At 42.4% G+C, this 19,008-nt stretch overlaps 1 protein-coding gene across 1 annotated transcript in view; it reads left to right on the top strand.

The window, feature by feature from the left end:
* Positions 1-18,397, top strand: part of LOC119719820 (telomere-associated protein RIF1-like) — a 32,241-nt gene extending 13,844 nt beyond the window's left edge. Inside the window, exons 18-29 of the mRNA XM_038189316.1 lie at positions 6,760-6,906; positions 7,656-7,898; positions 8,310-8,458; positions 9,225-9,470; positions 9,598-9,703; positions 10,279-10,599; positions 11,086-11,255; positions 11,375-14,741; positions 15,046-15,378; positions 15,947-16,131; positions 16,757-17,061; positions 17,517-18,397. Of these exons, the coding sequence (XP_038045244.1) occupies positions 6,760-6,906; positions 7,656-7,898; positions 8,310-8,458; positions 9,225-9,470; positions 9,598-9,703; positions 10,279-10,599; positions 11,086-11,255; positions 11,375-14,741; positions 15,046-15,378; positions 15,947-16,131; positions 16,757-17,061; positions 17,517-17,845 (5,901 nt within the window). The 3' untranslated portion in view covers positions 17,846-18,397. The remainder of the gene's footprint in view (positions 1-6,759; positions 6,907-7,655; positions 7,899-8,309; positions 8,459-9,224; positions 9,471-9,597; positions 9,704-10,278; positions 10,600-11,085; positions 11,256-11,374; positions 14,742-15,045; positions 15,379-15,946; positions 16,132-16,756; positions 17,062-17,516) is intronic.
* The last annotated feature ends 611 nt before the right edge of the window (positions 18,398-19,008 follow it).

Genomic DNA, 19,008 nt, shown 5'->3' with positions numbered 1-19,008 from the left:
GCGCGGTCTGACCAATCGAAAGTCTACACTGCGTGGTATTTCCGGGTTATGCAAAACTGTCGATGGCAACGCGTACTGCAGCCTGCTCCACACCCTGGAAACGAGGTTGGGTCTACGGTGCTCGCTATTTGCATGATTTGAAGCACAAGCATGTGAGTGACGTGTATAGTGCTCTGTTGCTTCCATCGTGTGTTAATACAGCTCCATGCTTCCACCAAGGCTGAGCGTTGTGAGTTCGCTGCCCGCCACAGTGTTGCGTTATAATTTCGGGGGCCTGTCTGGGATCAACGAAGGATCGATGCATTGCTTCAAACATCGCGATCTTAAACGCAGTCACACAAAAAATCAACGAAAATGTGTCCGATCCGGCGGAAGACACCCTCCACATTTTTCCACGGATGTGCAGCGATTTTTGGCGTCGCGAAAGACCGCGGTCTCAGATCGTTTCAGGAGCAAACATTTCTCGGAGGCCGAGTAAAATTTGCTCTTATAAAGATGGTTGACCCAAGTTGAATAACAGTTGACTCTAGAAGTTCCTCGCAGACAGTCTCGCAAATTGTAACTAAGACGTTCAAGTTTACGTTTGTTGAAGAGTCCAATATACTGAAACTTAATTATGACCTTCTTAATCAGCCTTCGCCTGTGTACTACAGCAAGCCTTTCAAGTACGTTTTCTCACAAATGCCACTGCCTGTCAAAATGCCAATTTAACAGACCAACGGGAACATTTACAGACTGTTGCCATGGCACATAATTATCATGGGCGTCAATCGGTGGGGGACGGGGAACCCCTCCACCCCCCCCCCCCCCCCATTTTAAAGCGGTGGAGACTTTTTTGGTCCCCTCCCCCCCCCCCTCCCACTTTTCTTCCCCGAATAAAAATTGTAGCTACTACATGTATAATGATTCTATTACTCAAAATAGCTGATTTAATGACACCAAACTCAAAAATGATGTTTAAAAGATGATCTTTTGCTAAAAAAAATTGTTTTAGTGGTCAGAAATTGCCTCAGATCGCACCACAGAAATTGCTTTTCTATAACTGCACGTCTTCTCAACTAAATCCCCCAATTACATTCATCTCCCCACATTTTCATCCCCAACTCTATGCCCTACCCGATAGTATGATCGGGTAAATCAACGAGGGATCGATGCATTGCTTCAAATATTGTGATCTTTGAACTATGTTGGGTTGGAATAACGAAGAGTGCATAAATAATAATATTGGCGGTTGTTGGCTGTTTGGCCTTGCTTATATTATGGTTGAACCATGCCAACCTGAATAAAATAGTTAAATCGACGTTTTCCTCGCAGGTCTCGCAAATTGTAAGAAGTTCAAGTTTACGTTTGTTGAAGAGTCCAATACTGTACCTTCATAATGACCTTCCTCCATGATTCAGACTATGTAATTTTATGGTAACACACTCAACATTTTTATTGCAAATGCCACCTTCACGTTTTATTCCATTATGATTTATTGTCAAAACAGTACAATCAGCCTTCGCCTGTGTACTATACGGTAAGTCTTTCAACTCAGTTTTCCCACATTAACAAACGCGACTGCCTCACAAAATGCAATTTAACAGACCAACGGGAAAATTTACAGACAGTTATACATGCCATGGTACATAATTATCATGGGCGCAGCGTCAATCGGTGGGGGATGGGGGACCCCCACCCCAACATTTTAAAGCGGGCAATATCGTTTGGTTCCCTACCCCCACTTTTTCTTCCCCGAATAAAAATTGTAGCCTACTATATTATTCTTTTGCTCAGAACAGCTGATTCAATGACTCCAAACTCGCAAATGATGTTTCAAAGATGATCTTTTGTTTTACTATCGTATGTGGTCAGAAATTGCCTCAGATCGCGTCACCGTTAATTGCTTTTCTATAGCTACATGTCTTCTCAACTAAATCCCCCATTTACATTTAACTCCCCACACTTTCAACCCAGACACAAATACGCCCTACCCGATCTATGATCGGGTAAATCAGCTTGTAATTATATAAGACCATGCTTTGACCCGGTGACCCCAAAAGGTGTAGCATGTGGTAATGCCCTCACAGGGTAATATGACCTGATTCGGTGTTGCATAGAAAAGTGCCCCCTTGTCAACATTCAGCTTTTTGTGTATTTTTATCAAGACTTACTGTAGGTAGTAATGTGACAAGAGATGGTTTTATGGGAAGACAATGCAATGTGTTTATTCCAAGGTAGCGACTTACATCGCGAGGTTATCATGTGCGCATAATATGATGAACACAAGAGGGCGCTATACAGCATAACCATGTTGGCTTATTTATTTATTTATTTTATTTTATTACACTTCGCCACTGGCTGATATAAAAAAAAAATACAAGATCTACAGAATCACAGATTAAAAAATACAGAGAATAATAAGTTGTTAAAAAAAGAGTTTATGCCAGAATATGGATTACGTGAGTGACAAGATGGGACAGGTGACTAGCACCTCTACAGGTGACTAGCACCTCGGGAAAACAAGACCCTATTAAAAATTATTGTTAAAAAAATATATATATAAATGGGGGGCGGGGCGTATTACCCATAGAATATTACAGGAGAGTTTCATCACAAATATTGAGTCATTATGACGTAATTAATTAAAGTCATAATGTATCTCGATAATGAGCCTGAACGTGCAAAAATATCATATCTCAGTGCATTTTAATGCAAAATGCCATAAGATCGTGTTTGTATCTCGAAATTCTTGTTCTTGTATCGATGTGACACCATTTAAGTTTATTTTTGCATTTTCTTGAAACCAAGCTATGTTTTCATAGGAGTGTTAATCAAGAGATTTATGCAACTCACCTGAAAAGTTGCTCTTTTCGATACATATCCTGCCCAACTTTATTGTGGAATACAGATCTCGCCTAAAACTACAGTTTCTCGCCAGTAATTCCTGCAGTACTTTCAGAAAGCCACAATTTTCTTGGTAAAGCTCAGTACATGTAACAACGTCATTCATGTATTTCTCATTTCCTGACTTGATGTGGGGGAGTCCCGATGAATCACAGTGTATTTATAATTTATGTGCATTATTTATGTAGTGCATCTATGGTACTTGGCCTAGAGTATCTGCTAAACATCAAAAGTCTGTCTATAAATGTAACTGTCTATTCCAATAAAATGCTGCATTTAGTATTTCATCAGGTTAAGCTTGGTTTTTATGATTGATAATAATATAAGTATCAAAGACCATCCATGTAACAAAGACACCACAGAGCAGTTTCTGTGCTGAGACTTTTCCTATAGGCAGAATGACATTTGGCAAACAGATTATTTTGACAAAAATATGAATTGATCTGAACCACAGCAACTTTCTCAATGAGCTTAGATATGTATGGTAAATTTGAGACAGGCCTATAGTTGTTCAAGATATTACAATCAAGTCCCTGTTTCTTAAGAAGTGGCCGAAGATTTAGATTTACATGGCTTTGGAAAAACACCTGATTGCAATGAAGCATTAATTATATATTCCTAATGACAGGTGTATTTTGGTAAGAACATTGCTCAATCAACTTCGTCGGCATAGGATCCAAAACAGATGACTTAGGGGATAATTTGTTAATGAGTCTTTCCACAAAATGTTCCGGTACCAATTCAAAACTGCTCAAACAAAAGTCATTGTCTGAGACGTGGTCGAGCGATGGGATTGAAGGCATTTTTTTACGGATAGTTTCTATCTTCCCGTGAAAGAACTCTGCAAAAATGTCTGGTAGTGTAGCCAATTCCAGATCAGGAGTGACTGCAGTTGTTGTTCTCTTTGTGCTTGTGATCTCATCAATGAATCGAAATAAAGTTGTTGAGGTGAGATTTGGGTGCGTCGTTTCTGGGAGATGGCGCCTGGATGACTAGCCGGCTGAACTGCCAACTTTTCGTAAAGGTGGATCAAGACTTTGCAGCTACGCATTGGAGAATAGTCAAGAGCGCGACAGTGTTCTTTCATGGTGTTGGAATACCCTCCAAAAGGTAGGGTGAGTTCGCCTCGGAATTCAAACACCTTACCCAGTCCAACTGGGGATGCAAATTCTCGCTCAAACTGAGTGTCGCTGTCGTGCTCGTTGTCAATGTACAGCACGAAGCAGCCCTGCTTTATTTCACGGAGAATCGATCGAAGGAAGTCCCCACGCCGTGGGTCTTCTTGGAAGAAAGCAGACACTGTAGAGAAAACCTTCACCAAGGTAAGCATGTCAGCCTGTCGGATGAATCGACGATTAGGGGTGGTAAGGTCTGCATCTCTGACAATGTCGCATCTTTCGTATGCTACTCTAAAGTTGCCAGGAATACATGGACGTATCTTGTCCCAGGTGACTTTCCAGTTGGGGTACAGGTCCAAGACACGGCACTTCAAGGAAGGCGGGAAGATTCCTTTCTTATGGAGGAAGGTTGTCAAGCCAACCAGGTCTGACCCAGGCCCGCCTCCGATGCTGCAAACCTTCAAGTTACTCTTGTTGCGCCAACTGTTCAAGATCCTTGATGTGCACTGTTCAAGCGAGAAGTACACAAGATGACAGTGCTGCATCAAGTACAGGAAGACGTAGGCACAGCGGTTTGCTGGGTCACTCCAATCGGAACGACAGTGGGTAGAAGCGATCGAAAGGCCCCCTTTGTACATTTCAGAGATCTTTCTCAATGCCATCTTGACCTTTTTAATCTTTGATAAACCACCAGCCTGACCCATGAGATCATCTAAGACGTTTGTCAGTACACGACGATAGAAGTCGGCGGCTTCTTTCTGTGCATCCGTCGCAAAGCGGTTACATTCCATCCTGTGAAACAATATTTTAGAACTTACAATACGTCATGAACTGACAAATTTACAAAAGTACAAATCGTCGTGTCAGTGCAAAAACATTGAAACTGCCAAATGTGTCAAAATTCAGCTTTTTGTGTATTTTTATTAAGATTTACCCATAGATTGTTACAGGAGAGTTTCATTGAAAACTATTGTGTCAATATGACGTAATTGGTAAAAGTCGTAAGGTCATATCATGATTACATGCACGAGCCTGAACCTGCCAAGCAAAAATGATGTATCTCAGTGCGTTTACATGCAAACTGCCATTTGGTTGTGTCTGTAAAAACGTATCTCAAATGTCATCGATATTCTTGTTCTTGCACCATTGTGACACCATTTAAGTTTATTTTTGCATCTTCCTGAGGTTACTTTATCTCTTAATTGAACGAAGCGCAAAAAAAGTTACCGAGTCACTGCAAACCTATTTATGTGTTTTTCTCAAAACGACTCAAAACTGAGTTATGAAGCTTTTGCACTGCCACAACGAAATATACTTATCCTGAGACCCTCACACCCCATAATTTCAAATTCAAGAGACAGCGCTCTTAATTCCAAAGAGTGAACAATTTACTTGATTCAAGTGAAAATTCACTTTGGCCGACGAAATCTAGGGACCACGGTTGATGGATTGTATAAATTACATTTGAAAACGTCTGGTCAACCAATGTTCATTCTAGAGTGATTTTTACTCAGTCTATTCCCTAGTTTCACTATGTGGAAATTTATGAGATGAATTAAGAGATTTATTCAACTCACCTGAAAAGTTGCTCTTTTCGATATATCCTGCCCAACTTTATTCTGGAATACAGATCTCATGTAAAACTACACTTGCTTTCCAGTAGTTCCTGCAGTACTTTTAGAAAGCCAACATTTCTTGTTATGCTCAGTTCATGTAACGTCATTCAGTTATTTCTCATTTCCTGACTGAATGTGTTGGTGTCCCGATGAATCATGGTGTATTTATATTGCTTACGTAGTGCACTTACTTGGCCTAGAATAATGTATTTGCCAAAATACACTTACACTTTAAGCCGTCCACACCAGCTGGGAACTGTGTGATGGCTTCTGATCCATGACGTTGTGCCAGGCCTTCCTATCTTGGGATAAATTCCAGTCTTCTGTCAATGACCTGAGGCCTCTCACTTGACAGTCTGACTTCACACAGTCCTCCCAACGTTTGGCTGGTCTCCCTCTTGGTCGGTGTCCATGAACATATGATCCCAATACCAGGTGTGGGTTCCTCATTGGGCTCATCCTCTTGACATGGCCGAAGTAGCGTAGCCAAAAATATAACTTGTTTATAAATGTAACTTTTATATAGGCCTAGTGGTTTTTATAGTCAGTTATTTTGATGAGATAATGTTTTGATGATTTAATTCTAGTAAAAGTTTTGTAAGGCCAAAAAAAAAAAATCGGTCTCTGGTCAGACCAAAGTTCCGCAATTGATGTGGCGATGATTTGTTTTGGTTTTTTTTGGCTTTATTTTTTTTTTTCAAGCTTGGATTGTACAGACAAGGTGGTACTATTCTTTGCTTTTTTGTGTCCTCATAGGCTCATATACATTGGTGTCCTCCATAATTTGCCTTTGTGCCCTCCATGATTTGCCTAGGTGCAATTTCCCCATTCCTTGGTACAAAAATTTGAGGAGGTGCGGCAATACAGAGCGCTGTTGTAGCTTCTGCGGACAATTTTAAGGGAAAAAAAAGGTTGACACGCATGATTAAAATCGACGTGCGCGCTGACCAGAGACCGACTATAAAAAATTTTTGGCCTAACATACTTTTTTTTTCTGCACAAAACTGGCCTTATATCCTTAATTAGCAAAGCAACTGTTTGTCAAAAAAAAAAGTCTTCTCGGACATGCAGAAAAAAGTTAATTTCCAGGAATATTTTAAACTGAAATGATAATTCAGTATTTCCGTTTCCTTCTTCAGATGACTGTCAAGACACTTCTGAAAACTTGGGCGGAGTTGTACCAGGCTTTCGCTCGCTGTGCTGCCGTGGTCACCACTGCCGACTCTAATCTTGGTTGTGAAGAACTCTGCACCAAGATCCTGGCCTGCTTGAACAGTCAACCACTGGTACAATAATCATTTTTTTCCCCCCATAACTTGAATTCCTAAGTTTTCTTAAACCAAATTTGATCAGGCATCTGCATCCCGTGTGTGTATTCAATATTAGCTCATTCAATCTGAACTTAACTGATGAAGATTCAACAATTTAATTCTTTCAACCTGGCCCAATTTCATAGCGCTGCTTAACAGTTAGCAGAAAAGTTGAGCTTACTATAGAAGAAAATCATGTTGCTTAGGCACTATTTCATGGCGTGGACATGTTAATGGTTGCGCGGCATGGAGATTTCTGTTGTTACATCACAGATTTAAGCAATTTTTTCCTCTGGGATTGAGTGTTCTTTGCTGTGCTTACTGCTGTACAGTCTCGGCTTTTAAGCATCGCTATGAAATTGGGCGCTGTTTAAAGCCCAATTCTTTGTTTTTTTAATGTAAATCCCTTAAACCAAGTAAGAAAGATTCCTGAAATGGTTCAACCAGTTTTAGTTCCATGCTTCAACCAATTTGTTATCCTGTGCATTCTATTGTCTATTTATTTATTCATTTATTTATTATCAGGCAAACAAGACATAAACAAAAAAGACCAGCTCAAGGATTGCCCAGAAATGCACCAAATCACTATATAAAGGGCTCTCCAGAAAACAAAATCATAACAGTCACAACAAAAAAAATTAAAAATATAAAACAAATCATGAAATATAAATTATTTGTGGAATAAATTAGTAAACAAAACCTTTGTTTGACTCTACCCTTTCCAGAAATCATCGTGTGTGGATTCCTTGATTCAAATCCTGCAAGTCATCGCCAACAGTTTTGATTTCTCGTCATTCACCGGCAACGCAACCCTGAACAATCCCCTCACCCCCGGGGGTGGTACCCGTGGGCGGGTTCGTCCCCTGGGTAACCTGACGGCATTTGTCAGGCTGGTTGTCAGGATGATCGAAGAAATCCAGAATCTGGTGAAACCAGAAAAGTCCAAGTTCGCTGGACTCATAATTCAGGTATGTTTATTTACCATTACTCGTACAGTTATTAGGTATGAATTGTTGGTTTACAGATATTTTTGGCACTTTTTCTATGCAAAATTGTTGACCAGATTCTTGTATAGAGTGCAGAGATGTGGTCGAGTCCATCACATATCAGTCGCAAGACAGTCATAAGTAACAGTGGATGAACAGTAACAAAAGAATGTGAATGTTTCTTTCACTTCAAAGCGTTGGACAAATTAACAATTCTGTGTTGGACTCTTGCCTTGGTGGTTACTCCATTTTTGAATGTGATTAAGTTTCCACCATTTCTCAAAATCACAGAAACCCACAAAGAATCACTTTCTTAAGGTGACACTATGCTTACTACTGACCATGCAAACCCTTAAATCTTATCTAACTGCTTTTTGTTACACTTCGCTGCAGGCATCCAATTCCTACATCTCTTCCCCATCTATCAGCATCGTTGCCAACATCTTGAGTGTCCTCTTTACCAATGTCTCTCAACCATACATCATAGAGGCACTGTTGGACAAACTGGCCGGCCCTGTCGCCTCTTTCTTTGACAACTCTGGGTGAGTTCAAAACAGAGTTTGAGAATGTCTAAGCCTTTGTATATGATCATACTTTTAAACATATTTTTATGTTGGAAATCAGCTCAAATAGTATATTTTAATTTTCTAAAGAAAGTTGAATGTTTTAGTGAAACCAAACCAGTATTCATAACTCCTGTGTAGAGTCACTTAAAGACATACATAGAATTTGTTTATTAAACAATGATTGAATGAGCCATCTTTAGAGCCACTTTAGAATAAAACCATAAATTCTACCCTTATTATCAGATATTTCGGAATTTTTTTCTGCATACTCGTAGACCCTACGTGGCTGCTTTTTGTGCCATTTAGGGGGGATAATGTATGCTAAAATAATATGTATGCAACGCCTTGTGGGACAAGTGTATCAGTGGTACCTTTTTCAGGACATTAGTAGCATGCTACAACTCATTTATCAATATTTATTGGGCAAAAAGCCTGCATTCTCATCTCCACCATTTAGAATTTGAATCTCATTGAATATGCAGTTTTGTGTGCACCAGTTCACACTACACCGGCACCGCTGCGTTCTGCGCCACGTGGGCGTCAATCTCCATATAAGGAGTTGTCTATTACTACTTGCGAGAGGCACATACCATAACATCGGTATAGCAAGTTAACTGGAGTGTGACTTGAACCGTAGCTACTCGTGAGAAATTGCAAGGGTTCCAGGTTCAAATCCTGCTCCAGTCAATAGGTTTCTTTAACCTAAGATTGATCAAGGTTTCAATTTTTTTTGAAACCTCAGAGCTTTCAGATGCAGTGCCTACCCAGCCCCCACATGGCAGAAGCTTGAGAAACTCTGGACCGACCTCTTGACCTCGGTCCAGACGCGCTACGGCGGGCCTTACAACTCGGCCTTCCTCGCCTCAGTCTCCCCACTGCTGGAGAGCGGGCTGACACATCCGAAACGAGCCATCAAGAGCCATGGCCTGGTGTTCTGGAATGCCACGTTTGCGACCGTGGAGTCCTTGGAATATCCCGAACCTCTCAAGTGAGTTTCCATCAATTGACAGTGGGAAATGGATAACTCACCTTTTGGAAATAAAAAATAAAAAAAAATTCTTGCTTAAAAGTCAGTTATTGTGATTGATTTGTACGTTTTGCATCTGCATTTGCAGGTTGTGCTTCGCCAAACTGAAGGAGAAAACACCATTGGTTCTTCCAGGCTGGACGGACGCAGAACAACAGGTGGTTAATGAAACACCTGTCAGTCAAATATCGGAGGTATGTTATGGCTTAAATTTCTCAAAAAAGAAAATTGAACGTTTTAGTGAAACCAAACCAGTATTCATAACTTCTGTGTAGAGTCACTTAAAGACGTACATAGAATTTGCTTATTAGACCATGATTTTCAGGGCACCATCTTTAGAGCCACTTTAGGCTAAAACCATAAATTCTTAGTTTCTGCATACTCGTAGACCCTACGTGGCTGCATTTTGTGCCATTTAGGGGGGATAATGTATGCTAAAGTAATATGTATGCTACACCATGTTGGACAAGTGTTTTATCACTGGCACCTTTTCAGGACGTCAGTAGCATACGACAAGTCATTTATCAATATTTATTTGGCAAAAAGCCTGTATTCTCATCTGCAACATTTAAAGCTGATGCTTGCATAATATGCTATAATATATTCAAATTTGTTGTTCAAGAATCGTTTATCAAGTTGCCAATATAACCCTCAATATCATCAACAGCTACAATTTTTTTTTACATTACGTAAACCCAAACCATACAAGTTCTTTACTTGTGCAGAAATACATCCATCACATTCCGTCATATTTCACTTTGTTCCCCAGAGTGAAGCTTCTCAGAGTCTTATTCCACCCCCCACTGTCGCCACCATTCCAAACTTTGGCGCCCCTTCCCCGCAGAAGATGCACGGCAGCTTCTTGAGACGCTCCGCCCAGGCCGAGCGTCTCTTTGCATCCTCTTCCCCTGAGAGGTACAAGAGCCCCTCCTCCTTTGGGAAGACCGGCAAGAGAAGTGTCTCTCCAGGGAAGGGTGCGTTGAGGGGATTGTCGTCCCCTGTGGGGGGCAAAGGGAAGAGAGATGGGTCCCCTGCTGTGGGCGGAGCTGCAGCTAGGAGGAGGCTTCATGTGGATGAGGAGAGTATGGGGGTGAGTAGACCAGAAAGTGGTAATTGATTGAAGTCTTGAAAAGAATCCTCAAAGAGGTCAGCAGCACGTCCTCATCAAGTCCTCAACAGTTCCTACGTAGGTCCCAGACAGGACTTCTCACCAGGTACCCCCAAAATATTTCCTAAATAGGTCCCCAGCAGGTCCTTACCGGGCCTTTAACAGGTCACCTTCAGGTCCCTAATGCATCCCAACAGGCCCGCAACGGGTACCCAAGGGGTCCCCAACGGGTCCCCATTGGGCACCCAAGGGGTCCCCAACAGGTCCCCAAGGGGTTCCCAGCCGGTACCCAAGGGATCCCCAACGGGACCTCAACAAGACCTCAACAATCCCTAATTAATGGGTCTCCAATGCATCCTCAAGAGGTTTAGTTGGCATTGGTTGTAAATTGCATGATTTGAGTTTATCAGGAAACCTTCATCAAAATGTAAACAAAAATAACACTTATACCTGCTTATCTTACTACAGGAGTTTGTATTCATTGCTCCGTCTCCCAAGAAGACCCAAGTCTTGACAGACCATCAGAAGGAGATGATGCGGACCCGTCGTGTCCTCCCGGCTCTGTACAATGATCTGGAGCAGTCTCAAGACACTCAGACGTTCACTGAGATCATGACTCAGCCTGAACATTCCCAGGGGTGAGTAAGTCTTGGTTTGCCCTTAACCTGCTGAAATCCAACAGCATGAACAAGATTTCTCCTATAAAAACATCCCCGTGACTTAATCTTTCTTTCTTTTTTCCGGTATGATTCTGCAGGTCTCCACCAGTAGAACAGGAAGATGGTGCAGCAGCATCAATATCTGATGACAGTCCATCTCTGTTTGGCTTCCTCAAAGAGCACACCTCTGTCCAGGAGAAGGCATCTGAAAACAAAGAAGCATCCATCCAAGCCGACAGACCAGCTACAGCTGCCGATGAAATTGAACAGAAGACGAGAACTGAATCTGATCAAAAGGAAACTGGAAAGCAGGAGGTATCACATAGCGATACGACTCAGGAAGGCAAACCTTTGACCTTTGAGGGAATTTTCAGCACAGTAAAGAAGTCGGAGGAAAAATCTGTTGCACCTGCTCTCGCGGTGTCTTCCAACAGTAAGGATGACGAAAAGCAAGTGAAAAGTCTCCCTCCTGCAAAAACGGAAGTTGAATTTTCAACTGACAGCACGAAAGGAGAGCCTACAGGTTGTGCTGAAGGGGCCATTGAAACTGGTGTTCGTACCCCGGAGGATATGCTTCCAACTGCATCAGAGAATCTTGGGATTGGACAGGAGAAGCGAGTGCAGGCAGGTAATGTGGAATCTCTACTGAAGAAACAAGAGTCGAATGGGAATACACTGGAGGTTGTGGAGACTGGCAAGGAGGATCAAAAGGTCCTGGCAAAGGATTCAACAGACGATGAGTCAGGAGACGACAAAAAAGACGAGAAATCGGCGGAGGGTGTTTTTGTCATCCCAGAAACCCAGCAGTCACCGAGCATGGAGATGGCCGTTAGCAAAGCAGATGACATCTTAGCCATCTCTCCGGCAAGGTCGGGAAGTGACTCACAACCTGCAAACCTCAAATTAAATCTGACACCAGTCATCAAGTTGCAGAAGCTCAACGAAGCGGATCTCCTACGTCTCAGCCCAGACCCTTCAAAGTGCTCTTTTGGAAAACTGGACATCAACAGCAGCCCGAAGATGTTCACCAGCAGCGAGGAAGAAGCCACACCCAATCGGTTTGTAACTCGACTCCGGCTCCTCAGTTCAGATGACGCGTCAAAGAGCAACAAAAAAGAAAAATCCTTGAAGAGAGCCGCCAGTGAACCTGCCATGCCAAACTCAAAATCTGAAAAGATGGTGCAAAAAAGGGCAGCGAGGGGGAGATGTCAGAGGCCTGCAAAGAAGAGTCTACAGAGTTCACAAGCCGATCTGGCTGAGCTGGCTGAAAGATTCGAGTTAGATGGCATTGAACCATTGGCCGATGAAACTGACATGGACCAATCAGTAGACCAGATGGATAGTGAGAGCCAATCAGAACAGGTATCTCTGAGTAACCATGATGGAATATCAGACAGCGTCTCAGAGGCGGATAGTGGAAGTGGTAGAGGAAGTGCAGGTCCGCGAAAGGTTAGAGGCAGGAAAAGGAAAGATGTGTCGGGAAAACAAAACCCATCAACCAAATCAAACACAGCCACTGGTGACAACAACAGTAACTTGTCAGACAGTTATGCAGCTGACGAGTCAGTTGTAGAAGATTCCAATGAAACAAAAGTCACTACGTCCGATAAAACTGATCAAGTTGACATCAAAGTGCAAAAGAAGCGTGGCCGGCCAAGGAGAGTGAAACCTACTACTCTTTCTCCGGTTGAAGAGGCTCCTGTCCATCCAAACAGCAAAGAGCAAACCCAGGTTGAGAGCAAATCTGGAAAAGGCCAAGTCCCAGCAAGAAAGAGCTCGATGAGGTTGGGGAATAAAATCTCAACAGAAGAGAAACAGGAGGACAAAATCTGTGAAGAACCCCTGCAAGTATTGGTTTCTGAGGAAAATACACCTGCCGACAAGCCTAAAGACAGTACTGTGGCATCTCAGACTGTTGATAAAGAAGCTCTTGATCTGAAAGACTCTCAGGCAACACAAGAAGCAGGATCTTCGAGTAGCATTCCTGACTCTCAAGACGGACAGCTGAACAGTTGCGACGATCTGTTTGAAAGCTGTCCCAAAGACACCTCAGGTGAAGGATTGGCCAGGAGTGTGCAAGTTGAAACTAAGAGTGAGGAGTCCCTGGCATCCAGGAGGACTTCCAAGAGGACTCGGCGCCCCAGCAAGAGCAAGCTAGGATTGGGAAAAAGGAAGCGTCAAATCTTGGACAGCAACGAAGACAGTGAGGAGGATAATATCCCACTCGCTAAGATCAGGCATTGCTACCTGGATGTCGACAGCCAAACGTCAGACTCGGAGGTTGATTTTCCCAAGATAAACGTTGAACAGACTCCAGCCAGTAATGCCAAGGAAAGTCCAAGGATTGTCAAAGAAAAAGAGGAGGTTAAGTGTGAGGACATCAAGAGAGAACATTTAACACGTGTGAAAACTAGGTCCGAAAAGAAAGAATTAGGGAAATCTCCTAAATTCAGCCCCAAAACGAGCCCAAAGGCTGCCTTTGCTAGGAAAATTCTAAAGCGTGCTAGAAAATCACCCCTATCCAAAAAGTCTTCCCCAGCTAAAACTGTTCCTAGTACCAAAGTCGCAGCCAAAATATCCCCAGTGGCAACGAGGCTGCGTACGAGCAAATATCTTAGTTCCCTCAGTGCCAGTGTTCCGAGCAAATTGAGTAGAAAGTCCAGGAAGGTATTAAAAGTGGGACGGGAAAAGACTGATGGTTCAAAAGTGATTAAAAAGTCTGTATTTGAGGAGAAGTTAGAGGAAGCTGTGAAAGAAGACATCCTAGATGACATCTTTTCTGGAGAATTTGGAGACTTGTGGGAGGACCTGTCCCCGATAGCAGGTCTATCTACCAGCTTACCTCTCCCGGATAGCAAGAGCCTCCTGTCACCAAGTCCTGTCAGTTTCATCGAAGAGGACATCCATGAGAAAGACATCGGATTCACCAACGAAGCGACAGTGCTTCCAAGTGAGAACCCACCTTCTGCCACCAAACGGGACACGGCATTGCTTGCAGACTTGAAAATCCCAAATCTGATAGATGCCGAAGCAGCTGAAAATGAAGAGATTCTGAGCAGCAGCTTTGAGCTGGCTGAAACAATACCAGATCCAACTGAAGAGGCGATGGAATCTTCTCCAAATGCCCCATCAACTTCTTTCCAGGCAATCCCGTTACCTGATGTCTCAGAAATTAACATAGCTGCTAGCAATGAGAAACCCCAGGACTCGGTAGCTGAAGGCACACCCCTCAACGAATGCCCTTCATTCTCGCCCAAGGTCGCATTACCACAGTCACCGGTGATCCCCATGAAGTTCGCACCATCGTGTCACAGCTCCCCTAATGTCAGCGGTACAGCCAGGATCAAGTTAGTTGATCAGGGGTCGCCGTCTGGATACATCCCAGCCATGTACTCTCCATCAGGATCTCCAAGCGGTGGAATTTTGAAGCGGAAAGATTCTGCGTCGCCCTCTCCAAGCAATAAGGTAAGCATGAACACTTCACAGGGACTGAAGGGCCGTAACAAATTAGAGTAAATCTTTAACTACAAATTATATACAAAAACTACAGCATTTGAAAAAAAAAAAAAAAACCAACACAAATCGATGTAAGATATTGTCAGGAGAAATGTTCAAAGTCAAAAGGATAAGCAGGTTTAAATACATGTATTAAACACATTTCAATTTTGTCTCTAAAAAAAGTATATTCAGAAGGCAGGAGGTAAAATGTAAAAGATATGCGTTTTTCTGCTTCAAAATATGATTAATTTCATTGTTTGTTCTCCCCTAGTCTCGCCGAGTGAGCTTTGCTGAGCCCATCTCCGAGCATTCCCCAGTGAAGCAGTTTGCAGTCGAGCTCCTACCCCCAGAGCCCACGGAGGACAAACCCTCCAAGGTCCACAGAGTCACCACTCACCCGCCCTCCCCACTAGTCACGACCACGCCCTCCAAGGTGGTCAGCGTGCACTCCAAGTTCATCACCACGCCGTCGCGTCGGTCATCAAGCAGTGGGGGGTTAGGGGGTAGAAGCAGGGTCAGCCCCAGCGGGAGGAGGATCAGTCCTGGTTCGGCTAGGAGGAAGGCCAGACAGCAGGGCTTTGTTACACCATCAACAGGGAGAAAGGTACAGGTTTAGGCCAAACACGATCTTAGTGTCTCTCAACTAGGATAGTTAGAAAACATTCAGTCTGTTCTTGCTCCTATGACCTGTGATGAGGGTTCAATCACTTCAAGCCACGTAGGATGATTTGCAAATACCCAAAAAAGCACCTACCGGTTTAATGACAGAAATCTTGTTAAAAATGAAGATAGCAAAATAACCTGTGGAATTAATCCACCTGAAATTGTGTCATTTGGAAGAAGTAAGGTGCTATGTGATAGTTGTTTTGTACCCTACCTACAATTTTGAGCAATTTTGTTGCTTAAAATGAAGAAAAAATGCACCAAAAGCAAGCGATTTTACTTACCCTCAAATAGCAATGCAAGTATGATTAGGCACTGTATACTGCATGTATGCATACTTGAGAGCCAGACCACTTTAAACAACAGGGAAGGCAACATTATTGAAGTGCATAGGAACAATACGATTTCAGAAGCTATTGAGTGCGTTGCTTGTCCTTGTGTGATTGTATGATACGTGGTCAGATCAGCAAACAAAAGATTATAAATTTGATATCGGCATTATTTTCCAGCCCAAACCAATCAGGCAGAGCTCTCAAAACTCGGAGGGGACCCTACTCACCCAAGGCACACAACAGAACAGTCTGGATAACAGCATAGACAGTGACTACGACAACCAAGAAAGTGTGTTCCCGGACCTCGCTGAGTGTGGCACCCCTGTGGAGAGAATCCTACCTCAGCTTACATCTTCAATGTGGTATGTTCAGGATAATCCAACAAAAACATTATTGTTTAAAGACGACATTGAGTAAACTAGGGACTTTTCCTTGAAGGTGTTTTGGCTAACCTTCCTGGACATGCGTCTTGATTGACCCTGAGTTGCAATGGCACATTTTATGTGAGAAATATTAGGCAAGGCGCCAATAATATTTCTCTCAACATTTGACATGTGAGGATATCTTGAACAGACATTTCTGTGCCTTTTGCTCTCAACCTTATAATCAAGTGTCCCATTTTTTTATTAGAATTCCAGGTTTTACAGGTAATATAGATAAGAAAAGTAGCAAGTTGTTTTGCTGACAGGCAGCATTGCTTCCTTGGTGAAAATTCAATGTTTTTTGCTTTGTTTGAGAAAAGTGTCTGAAGTGATCATATGATTATGAAGTACTTGTGGTGTTTTAACGTAAAAGCTTCAGTTCAACCACATATGTACACTAAAATGAGTTTGCAATTCAGGACAATTAACATGGAGAGCACATTTTGAGCAAGGTTGCTCTACAGCGACACATGGTGGTGTTTTTGTTTATTTCTTTAGAAGTCACAATGACATTCATCCTGAAAATCAACTTTAAAGCTTGATGTTCTTCTGTTTCTGCATTCAGGTCCAGAGGCCTCGGCCAGCTGGTGCGGGCCCGCAACATCCTGACCGTGGGCCACTTGTGCTCACTGTCCCCGACGGAGATCAGGTCCTTACCGATCCGCTCGCCGAAGATCAGCAACCTCAGGAAAGTCATGACCAACTTCCAGAAGCAGCAGATTGCCAAGAACGGTGGCACCCCGTCGTCAACAACGACCAAGAAAAAGGAAGAAGGATTGGCGGTGGATGGAGGGGTGGAAGGCAGAGGGGCGGAGACTAAGGCAACAGAGGGGAGGAAAGAGATTGAGGAGGGGCCTGTGGAGAAACAAGGTAATGAAAAAATTGACGATTTGAGGGGGAACTCAACATTTTGGACCGTATGCTCTGCCTGTCGTCAGAAGACAGGGATTCCAACGGTGAAGCGGGGTTATATGGTGCCTGGAAGCAGTGAAGCGTGAGAAGGATGCAAACCAAGGGTACTCATGCAGGACGTGGGGGATGCTGGATGATCATTGAGGCGTGTCAGTCTGAAGGAAGGGAGCAAAGGGGAAGGTTGCCGAGGATATAAGGGACCAATAGGCTGGAGAACTAGTTCACCCATATAACCCCGCTTCACCGTTGGAATCCCTCAGTCTCCTGACGACGGAAAGAGCATACTGTCTGAAACGTTGAGTTCCTTTTGATTCTTTTCAGAACCACACATACTCACAAAAGAGGTTTACCACAAGGTGCTACTGCAAACAACTTATCTTATTAACTCTTCCAATCATCTCCTTAACTCCTAGATCTCCAAGCACCAGCTACGCCATCAGAACCATCCACAAGTAAGGAAGCCACCACAAGTAAGGAAGAAAAGGCCCAATCCAAGCAGGGCACGAAACGAAAGCATGATGAAGTGGAAAGTGGCAGCTCAAACGAGGAAGAATCCTCCAAGCCCAAACAGGCTAAAATAGTTGACAAACTGGAAGATCTCGTCGGGGAGTTTGCGACAGAGAAACTGGCCGAGCTGCCCTCGGAGCGTCTCTTCCTGGCCCATCAGCACGTCAACAGCATGATGGAATCCATCATGGCTGCTTTAAAGGTCAAGGTCAAATCCCCAAGCTTGAGTAGCTGATCCGGGTCAGGATAAAACTAATTGCAATCCGAGTTACATCTGTATTAATCCATGTTAAACATATTAATCCATGCTTAATTTATCTTATCCTGACCCATCAGCATATCAACAGCATGATGAAATCATCATGGCTGCCTTAAAAAGGTCAAGGGTCGGGTCTAATACTAATTGCAACCCTAGTTAATCTATAACATAACTTAAACATTACCATGCTTAAAACGAAGTTAAGCTTGAGAAGCTGATCTAGTTAGGATAAAATTAATCACAATCTAAGTTAAGTCTATCTTAATCCATGTTAAAAGACTTCCCTTTCCATGTTAAAGGACTTGCTTTTCCATGTTAAACATACTCTAATCCATGTTAAACCTCTTAAAACAGGATAGTCCTGAACTAATTCAGGTTGAAAGCAGCTGTAGTTATGGTTAAACCTGTGGGTTTTTGTTCAAATCGTGGTACTTTGTAAATAGTTAAACCTTAATAAAGTTATGACAAGTATTCAAAATGTCGGTACAGAAGTTCACGCAACTTTTTTATGATTGACTTTAAAATCAAAATCAAAAGAAGAGATAGTATGTTTGTGTTATTAAAAAAGAAATTTAAAGATTAGTATTCATAAAATCATAGTTTTAGTAATTTTTAAAGAATCTTTGTTAAATAAACGATCTTGTGGAATTTGAACCAATATCAAGTCACTTGCAGTGCTGTCAATTTTTTTTTCCTTACTTTTCAGAATCATGGTACTTTTGTTCCCGGTGTCTGCCCATGGCCCATAAATAATTATTCAATTTCTTTGTATTCTAACTTATAGGGGAACTCTATAGTTGTAAAAAAAATGGTGAGATTTTCTTTCGTTTCCGTAGATAGAAATTGGAGATTTGGAATGTGTATGCAATATTAATTAGATACTGCTTTAAAAACGTAAAGTGTTAGTTTGGGCTAACTATAATTATGTCATTAAAATAAGAGGGGGCAGGTTTTAACGTTTCTTTTGCAAAAGGGCTTGGTCAAGATTGATTAAAGAAGTGAATAATTAATAATTTGTCATATAATTTGAACTGTTTGAAATCCTTTGTGTGAACAGTTTTGTTTGTGACTTTAGGGAAAAGTAATATAAAACTTGTGTATAAATGTAAGCATTTTATTTTGATTGGACAAGTTATTGT

Source organism: Patiria miniata, unplaced genomic scaffold (assembly GCF_015706575.1).
Source record: "Patiria miniata isolate m_02_andy unplaced genomic scaffold, ASM1570657v1 HiC_scaffold_8, whole genome shotgun sequence".
Lineage (NCBI taxonomy): Eukaryota > Metazoa > Echinodermata > Asteroidea > Valvatida > Asterinidae > Patiria > Patiria miniata.
This window is presented reverse-complemented; position numbering and strand designations above follow the sequence as displayed.